The 25,978-nt window shown below is 39.1% G+C and overlaps 1 protein-coding gene and 1 long non-coding RNA gene across 4 annotated transcripts; one reads left to right on the top strand and one right to left on the bottom strand.

Annotated features, from left to right (window-relative positions):
• Positions 1-285: 285 nt before the first annotated feature.
• LOC124286531 lies at positions 286-23,927 on the top strand. The gene is made up of 4 exons (XR_006901055.1): positions 286-389; positions 13,090-13,092; positions 20,092-20,099; positions 23,918-23,927. It is a non-coding gene; the product is annotated as an uncharacterized LOC124286531 (long non-coding RNA).
• Positions 3,146-25,978, bottom strand: LOC124286521. Of its 3 annotated transcripts, none has more exons than XM_046722892.1 (15): positions 25,789-25,978; positions 21,007-21,091; positions 20,713-20,845; positions 19,295-19,476; positions 18,957-19,096; positions 17,237-17,381; positions 12,590-12,681; positions 11,567-11,792; positions 9,493-9,641; positions 9,067-9,277; positions 8,683-8,841; positions 8,260-8,412; positions 7,331-7,418; positions 6,700-6,769; positions 3,146-6,294 (listed from the first exon to the last, which is right to left on the bottom strand). In XM_046722892.1, the coding sequence occupies exons 3-15, from the start codon at positions 20,838-20,840 to the stop codon at positions 4,345-4,347; spliced, it is 3,693 nt and encodes a 1,230-aa protein (XP_046578848.1). In that variant the 5' UTR covers positions 20,841-20,845; positions 21,007-21,091; positions 25,789-25,978; the 3' UTR covers positions 3,146-4,344. The 3 variants fall into 3 exon arrangements, with proteins under 3 accessions (XP_046578848.1, XP_046578847.1, XP_046578849.1); XM_046722891.1 differs by having other exon boundaries at positions 21,007-21,076; XM_046722893.1 differs by lacking the exon at positions 25,789-25,978 and adding an exon at positions 25,635-25,656 and having other exon boundaries at positions 21,007-21,076.

The following is a 25,978-nucleotide window of genomic DNA, read 5'->3' as shown; positions in this document are numbered from 1 at the left end:
ATTAAGTATAACAAATACTCTGAATTTGTAGTGAAAAAAGCATCTTATATAGTCTGTTTTCAAAATGTCTGAAAGATAAGTGCCAAACTTTGTTAGACACTACTTACTATGAATCCACCCAGCAATATATTCATAGGCATAACATATTGAATATGAACAAACTAAGCACATCTGACAAACTAACAAAACACACATGTACGGTCCCACATTGAACAGCACACTAATACATCGTAACTAAAATCTAACATTGAGCATACTATGTACAGGACAGAAGTAGTTAAACGAGCATTTATATCAGAGAAAAAAAACCAGATAATAGATTTGGCACTTAGAAACTATTGCAGAAAGCGGCACTTATTCATAGAAAAATATAGGCATTGATAAGAGAGGTCCTTTAAAATTAACTTTGTTTTGCCATGAATCACTTCAAAATTGCTGTGATACAGTGTTAACAATATTCCCTCATTCACTGCTTTAATTGGTAGATTTAACAGGACAATGTACTTCATCATGATAAATCCCAGTCAGTATCGACATTGAAATAAACCTGGTAGATGTGTGTAGTCACTATCATCATGCCAGAGATCAAAGGACAAGCTTCCAGCTGATGTCAGGGTCATCATGCCACAGATGTCCACAGATCTATGTTCCTGTGTTGTCAGGGTAATTCCACAGATACATGTTCAAGACATAATCCTTGAGGCTGTCTGGGTTCACAGATTCATGTAGCATGCTAGAACCAGGTTGACGTCCGAAATATAACCTCCTGAAGTCCTACATTCATCTATCAGCTCACCAGCCAGTACCGTACACACAGCCAGTTATATACCATTTGCAGTGTACATGTATTTACAATTCTTGCTTAGGCCAGACCAATTATATTTCTTGTTTTATGGATTTTTGTCTTCAGAAAACCTAAAGGCAGGAGGTAAAATTAAAAAATCACCAAAGTACTATTCCATTTAAATACTAAAAGTAATGTAATTTTGGCAATTAATGAAGTGCATATGGGGCAAAACCAATCTTTAAAAATATTCTTGTAACTTTACATTTTTCGCCAATGAAAACATTAGGATTTTATTTTTTGAGCGGGAATTTTTTTGTTTTCTATTCTTGAAACAATACGACCGGTGGATCCGTAAAACAAGAAATAAAATTGGTCTGGCCTTATCTTTCATATGTTATTATTGTTAAATCCTTTGAAAAAGAAGGTTTTTTACAGAAAAAATCAGGCATGAAGAAAAATAATGCCACAAAACTGTTCAAGAGCAATGTAGTACCTTTCTTTTATTCTCGGACAGTGTGCTAATATTGATCCATAAATACATAACCATGCCTCATATCAATAAAACAGCATATCACAAGAAGTCATCTATGATAAATATATTGGACTAAAACATTTGGCAAGAGGCAAGGCTACAAATTAAGCAATTGACTAAAAAAGCAAGCACCGATGAAATGACTACAGAATTCTCATATGTTTTCTACCCTGTATGAAATTGTCTGTCTCGAAAAATCAACTTACAATTTAAATATGCAAAATTTGTAGTACCCCGGTACAACTTTATCTCGTTGCAATGTTATCAGGAAAGACATGGCCATTTAGGACTGAACTCAGCAATCATCAAACTCTCAAAACTCTCAAATACATTCAGTTTAAGATAAAACATAATGTTACACACCATTATATGTTGGGGTAACTCATTAACAACAACCCTGGCTATGCCTTCTTCACAATGATAAAACATTGCTATATTGGATAAAAGGTAAAATAAAATAAAATTTGATCTCCAGATGTACATGCCCCAGGTATGTCTCTGACTTGTGTGGAGTCTGTTTGAAGACAAGTGCTTAATGCCACAATTATCAGAAGACTGTTATCAGCTCGGTATCAAAAGCTTCAGAGTCTACTTGACCAAATTTGTTTCTCAGCATAATTTTCAGTAGAATTTAGATGAGTTTGCGTTGGTCTATTATCGGTCGAGCATACAAGACCAATTAGTATTGTTCTGCACAATCATGCTTAGAATGTTTAGAGTTAGGGACATTCATAATTTATGGCTAGGGGGGTGATGATGATTTTAGGGGTGGGTGGGGTGGTGGTGTTCCACCCATTTTGTTCTGGCGAGCTAGGGGGTCATCAATTTTGTACACATGTACTGGGGGTGTCATCAATTTTGTTCATAAAAATATGTTTAAAATTATGCTTAGAAATTATTGGTAGGTGGGGGGTCATTGATTTTGTACATGACATGCAGGGGGGTCACTTATTTTGTACATACATTTTAGGGGGGGTCATTCACATTGTACATGCTTCTCCATAAAAAATCATCATCACCCCCAAGCCATAAATTATGAACGGCCCCTTAGTCTGAATGTGTCATGCATGTAGTTGATACTAATGTAATACAATCTTAAAAATGTCAACTAATGTACAATGCAACGAGTCAGAGTATTTTAAACCAATGCTATATATGAAATGACTGTTACTTCTAGTAGAAGTAGAAGTTCTACATTTTCCTCCTTTTATGCCATTATGGAATGAATGAATGTTGGGCACGAGTAGATGGTAGATGAGGTACATAGTTAGAAACACAGGCAGAAATTAGAAATGCAAAATAACACATGAATGTATCAAAATATAGCTTAAAAATGTTGTTTATGATTAACCAACTGCAACTGAGTGAATTACAAGTTAAAGACATGAAGACTCAATTAAAGGCCACACTTTTTGATCAAGTAAATTGGTTTTAACACTGCACAGTGTTTCAATTCATGGCATCAAACTATTAGGATGATGACCCATTTTACCAGATATGAGAATGATATTTGGCGCATGGCGTTTTTAATGGAACAATGATCTATGCCCTCTGGCAGTCTTAGGCACAGCTTTGAACTTCATTTATTTATAAAAGAATAGTGTTAGGTCAGATGAATGGAAATCATACCATTTTCTAATCCAAGTTTACTACATGCTGCTGAATCTTGGATTCAGTGGTAATTTCAGGGGTTTTAGAAATGTTGGAATAAAAAGATATAAAACTTGTGTTTTCAAAATGGTTAGAGAATGCTTTAATGCACCATCCAATGTACCGTGAAAGCCTAGTGTGTTTCTACCTCTTGATACTCCACCCAATCCTTAAAGTTTTGTTGAAATAAAAAATCAACATCAACAGCAAATGGAGACATTTGGGGCAGAATGGAATTGGTGAAAGTGACTCACTTTTGTAAAATGACAACTGTAGTCCATCACAGCATGTAATGTAGACACAAATCTATATCAATCTCTTATATCACAAGTAATATCGTGCAAATGTTCAAAGCCTTAGATCAGATGCATGATGACATATGCAATTGCAGAAAAAAGAACACAATGAATTTCTCCACTTGATGTTGCAATAAAGCACCAGAATGAGTTATTGTTGCACCATTCCGCAAACATTAGTTTTGTCATTTTTCACAATGATTCACTTTAACAATATTATTCAAAATGTCATTGTTCAACTCATGATGTTTTGTACATATTTTCACATTGCTCCTCAGTGCTTTAAGATCGCACAACCTTGAACTCCTTTATGTGAAGTGTTGCTGATAGTCCCATACATTGAAGAGTCTTAAACAATACACACAAGATTCATGCTCAGGGCAATATCAGATGATGGTTTTGTTACATCATGCTCATGTGTTATTATGCATGACACTGGCACTTCTTTTAGTAAGCTGAACATACTGTCCTCAAGTTCATCCAGAATTTTGAGTTAAAATGTCAGTGGGGCTCATTTGCAGTTCATGGTTAGTATCTTGTGCAGTAGACCTTTTCCCATCATTCCCTTAGTCAGTGATGCAGTAAACATGAAAACTAGCTTTAGGAAATTGATGAAGAGACACATGAATTCCAAGCAAATCCAGTTGTTCAATCCATATGGTCAGATACTGTTTTGACGATTTGGTTTGGATCTCAATAAGCATATTACTCAGATCTATTAATCAATGTCATGTCAGAAAGATTTCAAGTAAAATCTCTACAGAAATGACTGTGAATGTTTCCTTCAGGTGAATATTTAACAATGAGATAAATGAGATTCTCTTCTAAGGTAAGATTCCAATTATCAGCATATATGGTGCATGAAATCTCCACGCCGCTACCATTGTTATTGGCTTGTCAAACTTGATCAAAGTACACAATCGTGTAAATATTTGACTCTGAGATTGTACAATATAACAGTTCAGTTCCAGTCACATTATACTTGAGTCAGCATTTGTGTTGCATATGGTCCATGATTTACACTGATCATGCTGAAACATGGTTGCACAATTTCAATGTGAACGACACCTGCTGCACCTCTACATGTGCTGTTCGTAGTTAGAACTCCCTGTAGATGTTCTGTTCAGGAGTGTTGGAGGAGGTGAGACTGCTGTGGGACTAGCTTCAACACGCCCATAGTTGCTGTTTCTTGTGCTCACGAACATTGGCTTCGGTGCAACTTTAGGTGGATTGGACTTCCTTTTAGAGTCTCGAGCATCTGATGCAGGTTTTGTGGACTCTCTTGCTGGTTTCTTAGGCCTCATGGTAACTTCAGTACTGTCTGGATCTTTTTTCGTCACAACACCTTCCCCCAGTAGCTCTCCAACAAGAAAGGAAATATCAAGAACATTATTGTCTTCATCTGTCTTGCTGCTGGTTCTAGGTTTGGCAGAGGGAAGCATGGATGATTGAGTTGGCAGTGGAGGAAGATTCTCCTGTGTGGATTTGTCTACAGATCCTCTGTTGCTAGGTATTTCACTTGAAGGTTGTGAGGGCTTTTTGTCATTGCTTGGCTTATCATCAGGTTTAGTACTTTCTGGTGTAACATTTGTTCTTATGGGCTCTGGCTCATGTTTAAGTGTGGGTTCATTCTGGATTCTGCCATCCACTATGTCTCTTACAGGCTTCTGAGTGACTTGCTCTGGATTATAGGGTGTGAAAGGTTTTGGACTTTGCAAACTTGTGCGAGGCTTGGGGATTTGCACAGGTGTAATAGTCAGTGGACGTGGAATGGGTTTCTCTTCTTTAGGTTCCTGGTTAGTCTGAGTGGCAGCAGCAGTTATTGGACTATTTGTCTCTTGAGGAATGGGTTCGTTCTTAAGATTTGGAGAAGGATCTTGAGGATCTGTGGTTTCTTTATTTTGTATGGGGACAGCAGATACTGGATTACGTACACTTGCAGGACGGGGAAGACTACCCAGATTTGGAGGCGGAGGAGGATTTTGTTCTTCTGTTGTAGCTTTGCTTGTTTGAGCTCCAGTTTGAACAGGGGGGAATGTACCAGAATTACGAACACTTGCAGGCCTTGGAAGACTATCCAGATTTGGAGGTGGAGGAGGTTCTTGAGAATGTGTGCTTGCTCTATTATTTTGCAAAGGAGCTGTTGAAGTTGAAGAATAACGCACTTTTGGAGGAGGAGGGACCTTCTTCAAATTTTGTGGTGAAATTTTGTCTGTGTTATCAGGTATAGGAACTGTAGTTGGAGCATAGAGAACTCGAGGTGGTGGTGGATGATTCTGACTTGGGGGTGGGGGGCTATATTGTTTTAGGGGTTGGATATTTTGTGGCTCAGGAGGAAATGTGAAATTTTCGAGATTGGCAGGAGGTGGAGGGAAATAAGGTGGAGGTGAGCGATCATTCTCATTGGGGTCAGGAGGAGGATCTGGCAACACAAAATCAGGTTGAAGATGAAATGACCCAGTACTGCCTCTCTTCTGCTTGTTTTTCTTGTCTTTTTGTGGTTTCTGTTTTGATTCATGTGATCCACTTTTCATATTTTCTTTTGGATCCGTTATGAGAGGACTAGTTGCACTATTCCTATCTCGTTGAGCATTCACATAGTCCTGATATTCAGAATCATCCTTTAAAGGAAAGCCATAATCTCTCACTGGGAGTCGACTTTTGAATGATGAAATCCTTTCCCGAGGAACACCTTCAACATCTAAATCCACTACGGCATAAGGCAGGTCAGATGCATCTTCGAGTTCTGTCCAACCAGCCTTTTTCCTGTTGTTGTTTTCAGCCTTAAGTTCCAGAAGTCGAGAGTTCTTCTTAGCTGATGAGGCCATATAGCAAGTGTCAGTTCTTTTGGGGCCTAACGAATCCGACCATCTTAGGTTTGCATTTTCTTTGTAGGATTCTGACGGTAAAAGTTTGGTGTCTTCCAGTTCCTTGTCTACGTCTCGCTCTTTGTCTGATCCACTTTTCCTGTAGGTTCCATTTTTGGCTGATGTACTGCTTTCAGGACGTGTTGTGGGCATATCAACATACTGAAAACAAGACATATTGATGACATAAAGTATCATTACACGCCTACCTGAGGACTGTAATAAAGCATACAACTGTATTTATAACTACTTCTTGTTTATTGCATAGGACGTTTCGATGTGGACCCTTACACCATTTTCAAGCTTAAAAGGGTTGTAAGAATCTACGCCGAAACATCGTTCCAGATACAGTAATCATAAACAGGAAGTCATATGTTTTATTATTGAATCACCAACTTTTAAAATGCTGATCAAACAATTACCTGAGGACTGGCTGGCATTTCTAGTGAAATGAGAAATGAGTAGAAAACCATAAACAAAGACTTTAAACCAATCACCTTTGATTCACTATGACATATGACCTATTTTGCTGTCAAGAACACCTGAAATCTTTAAGTCTATACTCACGTCATGTTCTTGTGGCAGTAGCTTGTCATCTTGAACAGATATTTCCAACTTGTCACTCTTGCGCCCTTTGCTGAAAACCACAAACACAATTCAGCTGATTACCCATATACTGAAGTTGGGACATATTTCTGTTTCAAATATACTTATATCCAAAGCATTTCCTGTTGTAAACATCAGCTTGTTTTAGTCAGTAGTTCTGTGGATGCTTATCCAATATAGGTGTGTTGAGATTATAGGTGTGTTGTGCAAAATGCCAGTTTCTAACATTGAAACAAAGAAGCCATTGCCCCAAACTGGAAACAAAGCATCAAATAATTGTCTAGCTATTGGTTGAACAAATTTGATGTGATATGTAATTAATGACAATTCTCGATGAATAAATAATATCGAAATATTAGTTTGCACTGCACCTCTGAGACAGATGTGGACAGAGAGAGTACTATAGGTTTAAGTGATGACAGGTGAATACAGTCAGTCACATTCATCATGCCCATGATTGCTTATAACGTTTGAAAGTACATGTACTTATTTTTGACCCAACAATTCACTGATATTCTTAAATTTGGTTCTAATTCTAATTCTTATGTGGAGCCACAACAGTTATGGTAGTCAGGAGATCCAACATACTCACCAGCATCCCCATATGACGCAGAAGAAGATGAACAACAGGAGGAGCAGCACACTTGCCACTATTAGCACTGTGTACATGAGTGCAAGATCTGAAACATACCACATCTCATAGAGAATTCTAATTTGACTCTTGTGAACATGATCTGTGTCCTCAAGCATCCAGTTTCTTGGAGTAATAATAGTGGATTAAAGCATTGCTAAAATTAGAATATCTAGGTCATAAATGTTTCAACTTATTATATAATCATGTTAAAAGATTGATTTTACCGACTGTAATTATTTGATGCAGTCTGCTATTTTTGTAGGCATATTTTCCATAGTTTTTATCCTTAGTATATATGGAGTAGAATAAGCTGATCTTACTAAATCACACAAAATGTTATGGGCAACCATCTGGCTGTAATTTACCTTTTCACATTCAGTGACAAAGACATATTTGCTACATACTTATGAAAAACAGAGCCAGAGAGACAAGAGTTATGTCCCCTGTTTTATCACCTGTACATTCACATCGGTAGGAAACATTTCAAGTGTTGTTAAAAGCAGTGTTGATATGGGAAAAGTAAGAAGGGGAGAATAAAAGTACTGGTACTTTATTGCTAAACTAATTATCTGCATTGTACATTGTATATCAAAATTGCCAGTAGCAATGACTATATTCTTCTGCAACATCATTTATACAAAACTATGATTGTTTATCAGTTTTACTATATATATTTATGTGTTTTATAAGCGGCACTTGCAAATATTTTTGATGAATAATTGTTTAACATATATATCTTCTTTGTTCAAATACTAATACCTGCAGCTAATAACAATAGATAACAATAGATGGTTCAAATCATGTTTTACTTCTCAAGTAAAAAGTAACTCTTGCACCATTTGACAAATGGCTTGAGTATAGAACTTAAATGAATATGCATAACTCACATGCTTTCAGGTCTACTTTGACTGGTGCACTGAAAGGTCCATTCCCAGCTGCTGACACGCCACACACTTTGATGAGGTACGTGTGGCCAGTGTCCAAATCCTTCAATGTGTAGCTGCTCCCTCTACCTATGACCATCTGACTCTGTTCAGATCCTGGAAACAAATGTTGGTTTCTTATAACATATGTTGAAATGTTATTTCCAAGAAATCGAACACTGCATCTTCTTTGTGAGGAAAAAACACAAGCCACAAGGCAACCCACCATCCTCACAAACTTAAAAGATTGTTTCCCTGCTGAGATACAAACATGTGGATATAAACATGAACAGTCAATTTCAGGAAGCAAGTCGTTTTCACAGATGATTGAAGTTTTTAGCAGAATGTGGTGATATTGACTTATTCTCAATCAATATAAATTATTACCTGTACATGTGTCCCCTCCATCAACAACACAGTACACCACAAGTACACCTGTCAGTACACTAGGTGTCTCCAAGCAGCTCAGTTTCTGCCATTCCATGTCTATACTGGCAGTCGATGGGTCACTGGTCATGTGCAGAACCTCAGGTGCTGCTGTTGGAACTGAAGAAATTAGAAAATAACACGATGTAATTTGTTTTGAAATTAAACGAAAACGTGTTGACAACCAAATATTGACTTGGGGATATTTAGTGGTCCTGGTGAATTTTTACTAGCAAGGGACCACGGGACTAGCATAAATTTTGGTCATTGTCGACTCAGAGTCACAAGGATTTGGGAACATGTAAGGCAGGAGAAGACACACTCATTGTTGAAATTGTCACTCACCGTTCCCACTGATGTGGAGGCACTGACTCCATGAGATGCCACTACTGGTCACCTGGCTTGCATCACTTGCCCTCCGTGTCCTCGATGAGGTCATGATGGCCTCAGCAGAGATCCCCACCGTGTAGTCTTGTGTAGTGTTCTCACTGAGGCCTGGGAGTGTCAGATTGTACTCCGTGGTGTTGGGGGCCACAGTCGTCCAGTCCAAGGGGGTCTGTAGGGAAGAATTAATGGACTTGTTGGAAGGAATTGTTTCAGTGTGTACATTTCTGCTGCCCATGTTTTTGTTCCTGTGTGTGACAGGAGATTCTAGGTCATTGATTCAGAGACAGAATAAGCCCAAGCATGTTTAGAAGAGCTGACAAAAGGTTTGCATTAAACAATTCTCATATGCTCTTTGCTGCAACTAGTATACACTAAGAGGCTTACTGTGCAGCTGGTTGTGTTTTCTTCCCTCATGCACCAGTATATGGTGTAGGACACAACTCGGGTGTGGAGTGGTTGCCAGTTGATGTTGAAGTTGCCAGGCTCCTCATCCGTCATAAACTCCACTGTAAAGTCCTGGGGTGGTGACACACCTGTAGTGAACCAATCAGAGATCTCTTGTTGATCATGTAATCCCCTAATTCTTGAGTTACATACTAAGAACTTTGTTTTCATGATATTTTAGGATAAGTTCCCAGTTACCTATGCTTGCCATAATTCAGGGAGGCAGGACCCGTGAAGGTCCGGGTTAGAATATTGGCCTTCAGTAACCCATGCTTGTCGTAAGAGGTGACTAACGGGATCGGGTGGTCAGGCTCGCTGACTTGGTTGACACATGTCATCGGTTCCCAATTGCACAGATCGATGCTCATGTTGTTGATCACTGGATTGTCTGTTCCAGATTCGATTATTTACAGGCCGCCGCCATACAGCGGGAATATTGCTGAGTGTGGCGTAAAACTAAACTCACTCACTCACTCACTCACTCAGGTAGGCAGACTCAGAGATTTGGTTGATTGTATCACAGTCATTGTTCCTGACTGTGAGGGATGTTGCTTCTCATCGCCTCAGTTACTTGTTAATCTGTGCCCTCTTGCACAAAGCAATCGCAGTGCTAAGACTGTCTTACATCTATGTCAGAGTATGGGAGTTACGATCATGTAGCGCTAAGATCACTTTGTGCAAGTAGTCCCTGGTCCAGACTGCTTTCACCTGACCCAATGCTCCTTGATGTAATATCTGCCACCTAATAGACATTTTCTCAAATTTTCTTTCATTGAGCTTTCCAATTTTGAATCAAGAATTAATATATTTAAAATGCAAATATTGAAAATATTTTCAAAGCATAGTCTGGATTAGAATTCACCAGTTTGAAACAGGTGTTGTACCACGAAAGATGCTTTTTGTTTGGCTATTGTCAGATTCTTGTTAGTCATTTCATTCGTCGATCAAAATTTGCAAACAGTTGTTCTGACATTACCTGTACTGGAATATCCTCAGATATTTCTTTAGCAGTATCATGGACTAAGATCTGGTTTTATGACATTTCTCTTTTTTCAGTCACGTAAGTACCATCTTTTTGCCTCACTATTTAGCTAGTGTCCTTTTTATGAACCAGAGAATGTAAAACAACAATACTGTTAAATAGTGTGGTCGGAGAAAGCATTTCATTAATTGATATTGACCCAGAAGCCTAAGTGTGTTACCTAACTAACACATTGTAATGTCTGTTGTTAGCTCTCTCCGATGTGGTATTCTTCCCAGTCACATCAATCTGAGTGACTACAAAGTAATTCAGTGGATCTCATCATCCGGAGCCACAGTGTATGATATGTTATGACTGTTATGTCTCACGGCCCACTTCTTTACACTGATCACATGTATTGTTGCTAATGCTTTCAGTCACTAATTTGCCTGTCCACTCACTCACTCACTCACTCACTCACTCACTCACTCACTCACTCACTCACTCACTCACTCCACCTGCCCCCTCACCCCCCTCATTCCACTCATCCCACATGCCCCACTCACCCGACTCATCCCTTTCACCCCACTTGCACCACTCATCCCACTTACCCCACCTGCCCACTTACCCGACTCATTCCATTCATCCCACTTACCCCACCTGCCCACTCACCCCACTTATTCCACTTACCCGACTCATCCCATTCACCACACTTACCCCACCTGCCCACTCACAACACTTATCCCACTCACCCCAACTCTCTCCTCTGCCCACTCGTCCTACTTACCCCACCTGCCCACTCACCCACTTACCCAACTCATCCCATTCACCCCACTTATCCCACTTACCCCACTCAATATTAAAAGATTTTTATTTGTAATATGACACAGATTCTTCTGTGTGCAGCCTGTTTTCAGAAATTCTGCAGATTCTGCCCACAAATAATAGGTATCATCGACATGAACTTGAGTTGAGTTACAATGTAGTTTTGAAAGCAACAATTTAATATGCTAGATGACAAAGGATTTAAGAACAAAAGACCCACAAATATACCTTTTCCCTGTGGTGCGATGGTGATGTGTTTGGACTTGGTGGAGCATCCCATCTCTGTACAGGCCGAGGTCTGGACCTGGTAGGTGTTGTTTGGCTCCAGGCGGAGTTCTAGTGACGTCTGTGTCTTGTTCGTCACAGTGAAGTCAGTCTCGTTTCCGATATCAGTGTCTCCCACAAAGATGTGATATTCTGTGATGGGACCATTACGCAGATGTGCAGGAACAGCCTAACAGATGGTGAATGATCAGTTAGACCTCTTCTCATAGTAAGGAGAAATCTCTTTATGTTCGGTTGTCTTTGTATTTATAAGTGTCCTCAGATCGAATTTGTTTTGTGTAATATTTAGCATCATTGAGTATTTGTTGAGGTTAATATTGTTTTAGTCAAACACTTGTTTCACTTGATTACATATTTATAATACTGACTAATCTGGCTGATTGTGGGACTATATTAACATGTGAATTGTCTACAAAAGTGAAATGTTGAAATCTAGTATTCATTTTCTTAAGAATTTTCCACAAACCTTTTTTTCTGCATGTGTAGTTTAATAGTGTGCAACAGTATTGTTAATATTGACAGACTAGTGAAATTTCACTGTATTTAGCTATCTCACTGTGAAAAACTTCAATAATTGCACATGTTGATGAGTTGTTGTAAGTATATGTTAATCTATGGGAGTTAAGATCAGCTTTGGGGCGGTGGGGTAGCCTAGTGGTTAAAGCGTTGTCTCGCCATGCCGAAGACCTGGGTTGATCTTCAGTAACCCATGCTTGTTGTAAGAGGCAACTAATGGGATCAGGTTGTCAGGCACGCTGACTTGGTTGACACATCCCAATTGCGTAGATTGATACTATTTATCACTGGATTGTCTGGTCCAGACTCAATTAATTACAGACCGCCGCCGCCATATAGCTAGGATATTGCTTAGTGCGGCGTAAAACTCAACTCATACACACACAATGTGAAAATACAAATATCCTCTATGGATCATGTACTTCTTAAAATCAATGACTGTTGTCATACCTTCCAGAACAGCAAGATCTCTCTGCAGTTGTCTTCTTCACAGTCAAGTTGTAGAAAACTCCCAGGATGCACTTCTGGTTGAGATGCAGGCACTACAAAATGATGTTTCATTAGTTTATGACTCAGATCCTTATAACACCAGATTCTTTGAGGCAAAATGCTTTGAACCAACAGTACAACTTATTAGGGCTGTGTATTGGCAAATAAGTTGTATTGCAATACATTCCAATTCAGGTTCCCATATTAGCATACATATTTCAGTATATAGTAACGAGCAGAAAAAATGCGACAAAAAACTTTATCCTGTAGACTCGATCCTACTATCAAAAAAGCCGAAATACATTGTTTCTAGCCGCCAGTAGCTTGCCTCTTTGGTATGGCATTATCTCCCTTGGGTTCAGGGATGGCTTGATCACGTGACCTCGTTGCTAGCAGACGATACCGAAGCTTTGCCATGACGTTACAAAACAACAGAAATTGACTCTTGGCATATTATGAAGCAGGTATTACATCCGTAACTAGACTTGTGAAACTGGCGGGACTGCATCGGGCCTCTGTTTCCAATTTGAAAAAATTTGGCGCAGGGTTAGGGACAGGGCGACAGGCTGGATCGGGACGTCGTGCTACTCTTGGGGCAAATGACAGACGACGTATTGCGCGTCTCGCGGCGGCGGCGAAGTACCCAAACTGGTCTGCAAAACAGCTTGCTGTGAAGGCGTCAAGTCAAGGAACCCCTAAGGTATCAGAATGAACAATCTGAAGATCTTTAAAGCAATCTGGATATGTCAAGCGAGTGCCGAAGAAAGTTCCTTTGATGACAACAGCACACATGGAAAAAAGGCTCGAGTGGTGCTGGGAAATGCAGGGTACAACGACTTTTCAAATGTGACTTTTACGGACGAATCAAAGTTTCAGTTTTATAGGATCACAAGAAAAAGGTGGTCAAGAGGTGGACGTAGCTTCAAAATGGTTCCGAAGTTCTCACCCGGTGTCATGGTTTGGGGTGGTATAGGCGCTGCTAACTATTACAGGAAGGATGGATTCACACAAGTACTGTCAACTTATACAAGAAGGCATAGGTAAATCCCATATAGGACAGAGTGGAATACCTTTCAAACTTTTACAGGACAATGCACCTGTACATAAGTCAAGACACCTGTAACTGGTTTGAAACGAGTCACGTGACCTTACAGAAATTTCCAGCGGCATCACCAGACCTGAACCCAATTGAAAATATGTTGCAGATTATGAAGGACAAATTAGAAAAGTTGGAACCGAAGAGTGTCGTTGAGTGGTCTAATCTCACCAGTCAAATATGGGTGGACCTACCCCAGGACTACATAGACAATTTGATTGACAGCACGGGACGCCGTATTCAGCAGTGCATCGAGCGAAACGGTGGACTAACAGACTATTGACTTGCATAAATGTAAACTTCAGTATCCAGAGTGGATGTATGAAAAATTTATAACTGAATTTATCAGTAAATAAATATTGAAACTATGTCTGTGAAAAGTTGCATTTTTTCTTCTCGTTACTGTATATTGGCAGCTAAGTATTTTCTCCATACAAAGATCCTAAAAATATATGTTATGGTTCTGATAACAGCAATCTCAAAATCAGGTTGGATACTTAGGGATTTTCTTTACTATTTTACACAGTTTATAGTATGTAAAATATGCCATTTTTCAATTAAGTACGAATGGAAATATCTTTCCCTAATGAAGAAAAATTATAGGCTGAAGGAATTTGAACTTACACAAACATACTGTAATTATTTGAAGCTTGTAAGTGTGGCTTGTAAGAGTGAATGTGTTGTAGGGTCTTGTGTTGTTTTGTTCTTTGTTCGAAGAAAAAATCCTGTATTTCTGTTGTCAAAGTTTTCTTGCAAAAGGCCCTAGAGTCCCTTGGTTCTATTGCCTTTTATTGTAACAGGGCAAACAGGAAATAAAAATTGTCCATTATGAAAAAATATCTTTTGCGAATGAAAGTCTGTGGAGAGTTTAACTTTAACCATAGACATAATCACAAAACATCATATATGTTTTGACTGATTTCCCTGTAATACCGCACAGTCCTACTACTTATCAAGGGTTTCGAGGTTAGTGTCATATACATATTGACCTTGATGGTCATTGTCTGATGTATTAAGTAATCCAGATTTATGTTCATTAGATCCTAACTGTATGATAGATGAAGCAATTTGCTGAAGAAACACAATCTAGAGTGTAGTAATATGTTGAGTATTTACTGTTAGAGTAATCAGGAATAGCCTTTGGAATAGCCTTGAATGTATGATACTTCTTGGCTGCATTCAAGTCAGTGTAGGTCCTGCTTGTCAGGGATGAGTGCTGATGTTTGGATTGTCGCAACTTGTATGAATGTTTATCTAATTCCTCAAAGCTGTCTTCCACACCACCTCTTTTCTTTAAACCATACACAACCTACATTCAATAGGACCCACTACCATGAGTAACGCACTCATGCGCCATCAGTTACACAGTTACCACCCACCATCAGTAACACAGTTCCCACCCACCATCAGTAACACAGTTCCCACCTACCATCAGTAACACAGTTCCCACCTACCATCAGTAACACAGTTACCACCTACCATCAGTAACACAGTTACCACCTACCAGCAGTAACACAGTTACCACCTACCAGCAGTAACACAGTTACCACAGTAACATAGTTCCCACAGTTGCCATCAGTAACACAGTTCCACAGTACCATCACCATCAGTAACACAGTTGCCACCTACCATCAGTAACACAGTTGCCACCCACCATCAGTAACACAGTTCCCACCTACCATCAGTAACACAGTTACCACCCACCATCAGTAACACAGTTACCACCTACCATCAGTAACACAGTTACCACCTACCAGCAGTAACACAGTTACCACCCACCATCAGTAACATAGTTCCCACCTACCATCAGTAACACAGTTGCCACCTTCCATCAGTAACACAGTTGCCACCCACCATCAGTAACACAGTTACCACTCACAATCAGGAACACAGTTGCCACCTACCATCGGTAACACAGTTGCCACCTACCATCAGTAACACAGTTGCCACCTACCATCAGTAACACAGTTGCCACCTACCATCAGTAACACAGTTGCCACCCACCATCAGTAATACAGTTGCCACCTACCATCAGTAACACAGTTTCCATCTACCATCGGTAACACAGTTACCACCTACCATCAGTAACACACCACCTACCATCAGTAACACAGTTACCACCCACCATCAGTAACACAGTTACCACCTACCATCAGTAACACAGTTACTACCTACCATCAGTAACACAGTTGCCACCCACCATCAGTAACACAGTTGCCACCTACCATCAGTAACACGGTTTCCACCTAACATCAGTAACACAGTTGCCACCTACCATCAGTAACAGTTACCACCTACCATCAGTAACACAGTTACCACCTACCATCAGTAACACAGTTGCACCTACCATCAGTAACACAGTTGCCACCTACCATCAGTAACACAGTTGCCACCCACCATCAGTTATACAGTTGCCACCTACCATCAGGAACACAGTTTCCACCTACCATCAGTAACACAGTTGCCACCTACCATCAGAAACACAGTTGCCACCCACCATCAGTAATACAGTTGCCACCTACCATCAGTAACACAGTTTCCATCTACCATCAGTAACACAGTTGCCACCTACCAGCAGTAACACAGTTGCCACCCACCATCAGTAACACACACCACCTACCATCACTAACACAGTTGCCACCTACCATCAGTAACACAGTTGCCACCTACCATCAGTAACACAGTTGCCACCTACCATCAGTAACACAGTTGCCACCTACCATCAGTAACACAGTTGCCACCTACCATCAGTAACACAGTTGCCACCTACCATCAGTAACACAGTTGCCACCTACCATCAGTAACACAGTTGCCACCTACCATCAGTAACACAGTTGCCACCCACCATCAGTTATACAGTTGCCACCTACCATCAGTAACACAGTTCCCACCCACCATCAGTAATACAGTTGCCACCTACCATCAGTAACACAGTTTCCATCTACCATCAGTAACACAGTTGCCACCTACCATCAGTAACACAGTTGCCACCTACCATCAGTAACACAGTTGCCACCCACCATCAGTAATACAGTTGCCACCTACCATCAGTAACACAGTTTCCATCCCACCATCAGTAATACCATCCATCAGTAACACAGTTAACACAGTTTACCACCTACCATCAGTAACACAGTTACCACCTACCATCAGTAACACACCACCTAGCATCAGTAACACAGTTACCACCTACCATCAGTAACACAGTTACCACCTACCATCAGTAACACAGTTACTACCTACCATCAGTAACACAGTTGCCACCCACCATCAGTAACACAGTTGCCACCTACCATCAGTAACACGGTTTCCACCTAACATCAGTAACACAGTTGCAACCTACCATCAGTAACAGTTACCACCTACCATCAGTAACACAGTTACCACCTACCATCAGTAACACAGTTGCACCTACCATCAGTAACAGTTGCCACCTACCATCAGTAACACAGTTACCACCTACCATCAGTAACACAGTTGCACCTAACATCAGTAACACAGTTGCCACCTACCGTCAGTCTGTGTGGTGTGTCTGAATGTGCTGACTTCACTCCAGAATCCCCCTTCTTCAGGGAGACAGGACACATTCCACTGATATACTGTCCCAGGCAAGAGGCCACACACAGAGACAGATCCATTGGACACATTGTCCACAGGCTGGAAGTGCACAGAAAACAAAGTAATTACATGGTAAACTAGTTTCTTATTAATCCATTTACACTTTTACTGAGATGCGTTTTTCAAGAAATGAACCTGTAGGGAATCCACATAAGAATAAAATGCCCATCCACCATGTGCTTTTTGTAGTGGTTGACTTGGTGGACTAGGCGCTGTAACTTGTTTTATTTAAGAAATACAGTTCGCTCTACCACCATGTATAGTGTAATAAAACACACTTTTGCCCTGAACTATTATAGTTAAAGCACGAGGACGCTTGCGTCCGAGTGCTTTAACGCCATAATAGTTCAGGGAGAAAGTGTGTTTTATTACATATACATGGTGGTAGAGCCGAACTGTATTTCTTTCTAAGATGCCAAATTTAATACTTTCTAAGGATAATTACGATTAATTTAAGGCAGAAAACAAACGACGGTGTCGGTGACCTAAATTAAGAATCCTCGCGACAGGGCTAACTGGCGCCATGTTCTATTGATGTGTCTGCCCCCTCTACGCTAAGATCTAACGCTACCAGAAAAACAAATGATAAACAGTTTCATGACGGTTTACGCTCGGATTAAATATCTTCTCTAAAGTATTTTAATTACATCTGTGATTAACGTAAACCATGTGAACATCGCATTTCTACTACCAACGTTTAGATCAGTACATCCAGACGAAGCTGAGTAGTCTAGCGACATTCAACGATTGCATTGTGGGAATGTAAACATTGCTAACGCTACCGTGTCGCTGAAAACTTCATGAAGTCTAATTGAGACATTTAAAACGTCAGAAAACATAAACGTAATGTTTCCACCAGTGATGTTAGGTGAGTGAAGCAACTGCAAACCAAGAAACGGGATGCAACGCAGTAGTTTACTGTAGGAGGCTGTACGAGGCGATGACAACTGACATGCATCGTGACGTCGCTTACATTGTGACGTAATGTAAAATGGTTCGATTACGAGGGGGCACACTAGAATGGCGCAGTGACGGGATAACGTCATTCAATTGTTACGTCATCAAAAACTATACCTTTATTGTCTGATAATGTATTTTCTTTTCGATTGTTCTAAGCGCTAAGCATCTTAGAATGCTAGTTATTGTAGCTCAAAAGCATAGATTAATGCCAATGATTGCTATCACTTGATTATCTGATCCTTTGTTTTGAATAATAAACAAATCCAAATGATGTATTTTCTCTTGTTTCAGCCATGTATATTGTTTGAGATGTAAAATCTGATTTCCAATGGGATTCATGACCTTTATATGGGTGTAACAAAACAATTGTATTTTATGATAGGTTCATAAATAGGATCTTCACCACCAGGGAATTATCAGTAGCAATCGCTGCATATTCTGATTCCATGTGTAATGAAATCAAAATGACTTTAACCAACACAGAGGGGCTGAGCCTCCCCTTTTTAAAGAATACTAAATATGTGAACGTATGAAAGGCTTATTTGATAATGTTAGACAAAAATAACATGGATACTAAACACAAGTTGTCTTGCTAAATATTTGCATTCCTTGTGCAAGTTTTATACTAGGTGCAACACTGACACTTAGACTCACCTGACAATAATCTTGCCAACTGGAGCAATTGTACAACATTCGACATTTTAGACTATGATTATCTACTTGTTGCCATGATAATGATGCACAGGTTTTGTTGAGATTGGTGGCGCTGATATCAGTCACAGCAGGTGGTCTTACTGTATACAGAATAAACAGGGAGATAGTTACAAAATACCCGATGTCATTGTTATGAACAGTGTTTAAGCTAAATCGTAGTGATATTTTGATGTATAGAAGGCATTTCAAAGATTCAGTTTCCATTGTAAATTGACTACATTATTAAATACAAAACAAACAGTAAAAGATGTTAACAGAATTCAAGAAGAGATATTTACCAATGACATTTGTGTCAAACTGAAAGCGTTCTGACACTTCACTACCCTTGACTATTCCCCTGCTTGTTAAAGTCATGACAGTGACCATGATTGTGTAGAGGCTTCCCATCTTGAAATTTTCTGCTGGCCAGTGGCAGGATCCAGGCACTTTGTCATCAACACAATCCTGGTTGGGAACGCCGCTGGAATAGTAATAATGTCAGGTATAACAAATGTGATGAAATTTCCGTTTATTTTGAAATATGAGGTTATATTTGTTCTATCATATGTAACATACAATTCTAGATCTCAAGATGTGTTTGACCTGCTCCACAATTTACTGATAAACTATCAGTAAACCATGAAATGATATTATTGAGGCCTCATCCACTCAGAACAGCTCAAATGAAAGGGTGTGAATAAATACTGACAAAATGTTTTCAATGCCAAAAAGCAGAGTTGCTTGTACAACTCTGACTGTGTCATAAGGATATGTGTATGAATCCAGCAATTTAAATAATCAATAGCCCGGAGGCCCAGCGCCAGTTTCAAATATTTGCAGGCCCTGATGGCCTTCAGTAAATTATCTGTCTATTTTTTTTTTCAACTAGAATCTTTCCCATAATTTTTTTTTTATTAACGTTCAGGAATCATCCATGATCCACCATGTTGTGATAACTTACAGCTTCACTTCCTGGTATTTCAGGGCTTTGCGCATAGGAATGTCAACACCAGTCTTTAACAAATAAAAACTTCTCTCTGCTCTTTAGGCTTCGCTAATTGATTGTGTTGAAACAGTGAGAAACTGTACAGTGTAGTCTATTTTGTTCTTATTGATTTGACTTCAAAATGGGCCTGCAGATTTCATTCAGGGCCTGTAGATTTTAAAGCCTGCAGCCAGCAGCAGGCCCTGATGGCCAACTGGCAAATTAAAGTATTGCAAACACTGTATGAATCACTATCCAACTGCCATGATACCAGATGATTGTGAAAAGGTTAGCATGTCTGACCCCACCAACAGCACCTATCATAAATACATGCAAAGGAAAGTCAGCTGTTCATGTGAAAAAAGAACTGTCATACCTCAACACATGGCGGATGATTTGTGGGAGTGGCATTTTCCATTTGAATAAATAATTCTGCATATTCTGTCAACACTAATTCAATGACAATGCTCTGCATTATGATTGATGACATCCACAAAATATTACACAAAAAATAATTTAGAAACTGTTGACACAAAATGTTGGTTTAATGTAGACCAAACTATGGTTTAGCCTAGTCAATCAGTACCTGGTGCTTGTGACATGTCAAGCCAGTGATGCTTGCCCATGTTAGTAGACACTACACAGAAATATTGGACTGACAGATGTGAAATAGCTGTGATTATTACTCCTATTGTTAAGAGCACATAAATGACAGTAGTATTTATTACTCACTTTGTACCATAGTTAAGTCTAGCAAGAATAACATCCGAGGCCGATGGTGATCCAACTTCCCATGGCCAGCTGCATGTCATGGTTGACCAGTTGTCCACCACACACGATACATTTGTTACCGCCTCCATTCTACCTGGCAACAGAAAATATTGTGAGCTGTACTGACTCTATTGTATCTGTGAAAAACAATTTAGGTAAATTAAGATGGAAATCAAATGAATAATCTTTTGCCCAACTTCTTCTCTTACTTTTTAAAAGGAAATCTTTAAGAGGATACTGAATTAATTCACTTACGTTATGCTTGATGAAGGACTAGGTTAGGTATTGTGTTTTGCTATCACATCTAGGTAGAAAGGTTGGCTACCTGAAACACATCATGCTCATTAAAATCATAGTCATCATCATCATCATCATCATCATTAATCACTTATATCACAGCAGCAATCTCAAAATCACTATCCTGATTTAGTTTCAGCCCCTTTGGGATATTAGGAATCCTTATTTTAAAATGAACATTTGTCTTTGCCAGAATAGTCTAAACATCTTCCCACCCCAATGTCACTGATAATGCTTTTCATGAATGCTGACTAACATTGGTAAAGACTTATGTGACTTGGTTGACATTTAACCCAAAAGACATGTGTCTGTCAACCACCAGGCATTTGCCCAGACCTGATAAATTAAAGGCTGTTATGGTATACTAGTAGCTTGTAAATAAATAAGACAGCATAACATTTTATATTAAGATAATCTGCAGTTGACAGCTGAGGCAAGATGTACATAGAACTCAAATACATTGAAATATTATGGAAAGTAATACAATGGATATTCAATAAACAATCATGATTTTCCTACTTCTGATATGGCATTGTTGGTTATTGGTTATTGGGAGGCAGAGAATAACAAAGAGGCCCAACATCATAATGTGCCTGCAGAAACAGGAAATCATACCATTGGGTTCCAACTGGAACATTAACCACAGAACAGCTATGTACAGAAAACATAAGAAAATTTATGTATTTGTGTAGATATACACAAATATTTTAAGAGAAGCATACCTGTCTATAATCATCAACAGGGGAAGTGTCAAGCTATGGTATTCTATGGTATTTACAGTGGTATTATCATGTTCTGAGAGCACCCAGCCAACTGACCCTAAAGTCATTGTGAAAGGTATTGCAGAGGGGCAAATAATCCATTGATTACCCCGTCAGTCCGAGGAGAGGATGTGCTTAATGAAGCATGTGCTCTTTCAGACCAGAAACCTCTTACACCACCAACAATGTTACAGATTAACTGGAACTCAACTATGCCTATTTGAATGGCTGAATGATTTCCTTCCTGCATGTTTTATTTGCTTGAAACAATGGAAAGGCAGTGTTCACGAATGGTGTTTCAAAGTCCCAGGACATTGGGTCCTGCAAGTTTCAGATGTCTGTCTGACCCATTAAAAATGCACAGGACCCATGGAATAAACTTAAACACACATTTCAGATTTAATATTTCTTATAATTGACATTGAAATTATTAACAAACATAAGATTTATAAACAGCAAACAAGTGTCACATGTCACATAAAACAACTTCAGTCAAGTCATTGTGAAATATACAGTCAGACACTGGGGCCGGCGGGTTGTAGACTTCTGTCTGACCGTTGGCAAATCTGCCGGATTTGTCAGAGGGTCAGACGCTATTCGTGAACACTGGTAAGGTTGATCACTAGTATTTGTGGACCTTGTTGGATATGACATAATAGAACGTTTGTAGCTGCATACTGGGTAAAGTAACAGATAAACAGTTTAAGGTAAATTTCGAAAACTTACTTTTAAATCCGTAACTGATTATGTTACAAATGTAAAATAGATTACATTTTTATTTTAGATTCGATCACTTTTCATTCAATTCAATATTTAATTCATTGGTTTTAAAATAATTCAAATGAAATTGAAGATTATGCCTTGGGGCACAGACTGCTTACCCTGGTCTGTATATGTGCAATACCCAGCACTTTGGCTTCAAATTGTACTCCTTATACAATGGGGGAAAAACAAATTCAAGATTCTTGGTCTAGATAATAAAGTCCATAAAGAATCCAGTTGTACTGAGGTCACAGAGAGTTGCTTTACCATAATCCAAAGCAGATTAGCATTGTTATGCAAATGCTAGTGATTTCTCATCACATGATAGGAGGTATAGGTTGGTTCTCAACATGGGCTTAGTGTATAAGCTATACCTCTTGGTGTCCCCAACTGTTAAACTGCCCTGCTAATAGCAGTTTATAAGGACACACTAATTTTAACTGAGCTCACACTTATAGGTCAGCTGAGATAAACACACATTTCAAGATAAGTTGTATTAGCCCAGCGTTGTATAAAATATTGAGGCCTGTCCTACTTATGCGTGGGTAGTAGAGTATAGGCTGTGATATTTCTATTATAAAGACACCCTTGTCAGTTTTATCATGAAGTATGATCCCCTTAACTGTTGCTTTCTTTCATAACTGCTTCACTAAGCCTGAAAGCTCTTTTCAGAGAGTACATGTTAAATGTCTTAGCTTGGAATATATGAAGCGTGTCTATATGTGAAAGGACCATAGGGGACATAATACATGACCTGTCTGTGCCCTAGAGTCACGATTACCTCCACACATGTGAGTCTAACATTACTTTCATCAAAACACAATTCAAATAACAATTATATAATACCAACGCCTCATTTGTGGAGTGCAAAATTCACATTTTCTCCTAATGTGATTTGGAATAGTTATTCTCTTAACCATATCTGTGCAATTACTGGTTTGAAGTTCATTTCCACTGACACTGAAAGAACTGCAACTAAAACCCATATACAGCATTGGCAGACAAATGGAATGTGAGCATTTTAGAGGCAGCAAGATATTGAGGAGTTGACTTTTTCACAAATTTAGTGTAGATTACCTATTCTATAATCTTTTATCATTGAAGACGCAAGATCTGTATTGGCAGATATACTGACAGCTAGTAGTTATGGTAGCAGCAGGAACAGTACATGTAAAATGTATAAAACACATCTGATATACAAGGCACCTAGCTATTAATTAATGTATTAATGTACAAGTTAATGTATGTAAATATTTAGTATGTGCTGCATGCATGTAGGGGTAGATGTTGTAAGCACCTCATGCTTATTTATTTGATATAAACATGAAGATTCTGCTTTTCATGAGATAAATTATCTTCTAGATCATGGTGGCTAGGCATCATTTGAAAATCCACTTGCTAAAAACATTTTTATGTGGTACAATGTAGTTAAATTTAAATCCTCATCTAAATTTTGTCCTATCTTGTGTTGAACCACAGACTGATGATGTGTAGTGATCAAACACAGAAGCCAGTGAGTTTAACAGTCTGCAACAATGCATCTCTATCCTGGCACCCTGTAAGTATTCCAGACCAGGCAAACTGGTGACTGAAAACATCAGCATTGACCTGCAACATCAGGTCACATTGTCACGTAATAAGCCAAGCCACTGTACCTGACCTCACAGTGTAATTATGTCATCTCTGGAGACGAGCAATGGAGTGCTTGGGACCTATTCAAACATGAGTCCTCAGGGTGCACAAATACAGGTACAGGAGCCATACCAGTCAGTGACACAGATACACAGGCTTCAACATTGACATGAATCCACTATTCTACCATTAGTTGCAAAACAATTCAGTAAAGACTTGTAACATTTCTTATGAATTAGTGCTTTAAAAAATTAGTGGATGAAATTATTTAGCTTGTTACTGATGCAGACTAGTTACAAGTAATATTTGTATAACATACCTCATATATTGAGCCCAAATCTAATTAAGTACATTCAAGGTTTTCCACACACAAAAAAATGTTTTCAGCAATGGCACATGAGATATGAATAATACTGGTACCACAGAAGAATTGCAAACTGGTCCATGATACATTGGTAATTAGCTGCTAAAACCATAGATACCTGTCAGTATGACCATTATTAGTCTACAGACACAATTCAGTACTCATAAATACTAGTAATTGGTTGCGATATTTAATTCTCAAATCCTGACTGGTGCCATATACTGGAATATTGCGGAGTGTGGCATAAAACTAAACTCACTCACTTAAATCCTGAGGGTCATGATGAGAACATGTATAGTTTTGAATCTACATCTTAGTTTCATGATGAAATGGTGATGTCTTGAGTAACAGATTCAGTAAGAAATATATACTCTTTTGTGTAATCTCTACAGAAAACAACAATGTGGTCTAATATTTGCAGTAGGTTAATATTCACTCAGGAGCAGCAAAACCATATAATGTCAATATTAGTAAAGAAGCTTACTGGAATACAGAAAACAAGCCCAGTTGTGTAAGCATGACTTGATGTTCAATCTAGACTTGCTTAAATCCATGCAAACATCAATACAACGTGTGCACAACTATTTATGTACATGTCCGTGAGGGAGTCTATACATCAATGCCTTGCCTACCATGTGCTACAGCTATCACAATAAAATGTCACCTACACAGCATTGTTTGGACATTTACAACTGTCACAATGAAACGTCACGCTCCACACAGTTTTAACACGAGTACAGGTTCAGCTATGCTGTCTGATAATCAGCATCTGGGCCAACAAGCCTACAATCTTGGTGGCTACCAGACCATGTACACCAGTAGCAATAAGGATAGAATTCTGTATCGCATAATTACATTGACAAGGCAACAATGTCAGCCTGTAACAAAAAAAATACAGTAACTCCTTTCACAAACATGTCACTCATAGCATGACGACATTAATCCATACCCATCTTGGCGGGATTCTGTTGTGGGCCAAAAAAACAAGTGAATACAAGGCATTCAAGAGTACTCTTAGATCTCTTAGTAGCCATTAAAACAGACTATTTGATGCTGATTAAAATTACCTGTAAATAACCTGTTGACAGCAGGAAATGAGACAGCCATGTATTTGAATGGTATATCATGAGTGCAAGCCATGCAGGCCTTGTCTATATTTAAATGACACTCCCAATTTACGTGGACTTGCTTGCCCACCTGTCTGACCTTCTCCCATCTTACCTTGATACAATATGGTAGATCAATCAGACATCGTACATAACAAACAGTTCCACGGGATGGCAAGCTGTAGCACTCTGCACATATTTGTCAAGGCCTTTCTCTAGGGTACGTTGATCTAAACCCACATTAATGTCGGCTTCTGTTAAACCGGTCTGGGTCCAACTTGCATGGAGAATATGTAGGCCAAACA

This window comes from Haliotis rubra, unplaced genomic scaffold (assembly GCF_003918875.1).
Source record: "Haliotis rubra isolate DU_JTF1 unplaced genomic scaffold, ASM391887v1 Scf385, whole genome shotgun sequence".
NCBI lineage: Eukaryota > Metazoa > Mollusca > Gastropoda > Lepetellida > Haliotidae > Haliotis > Haliotis rubra.
This window is presented reverse-complemented; position numbering and strand designations above follow the sequence as displayed.

What these genes read in the sequence shown, in the direction of transcription:
- LOC124286521 (XM_046722892.1), bottom strand. Translation starts at nt 20,840, where the DNA reads ATGGAGGCGGTAACAAATGTATCGTGTGTGGTGGACAACTGGTCAACC. An exon ending in AGATCTTGCTGTTCTGGAAG is followed by an intron (nt 11,793 to 12,589) that starts GTATGACAACAG and finishes ACCATCTGTTAG; the next exon opens with GCTGTTCCTGCACATCTGCG. An exon ending in CCTCCACATCAGTGGGAACG is followed by an intron (nt 8,842 to 9,066) that starts GTGAGTGACAAT and finishes TAATTTCTTCAG; the next exon opens with TTCCAACAGCAGCACCTGAG.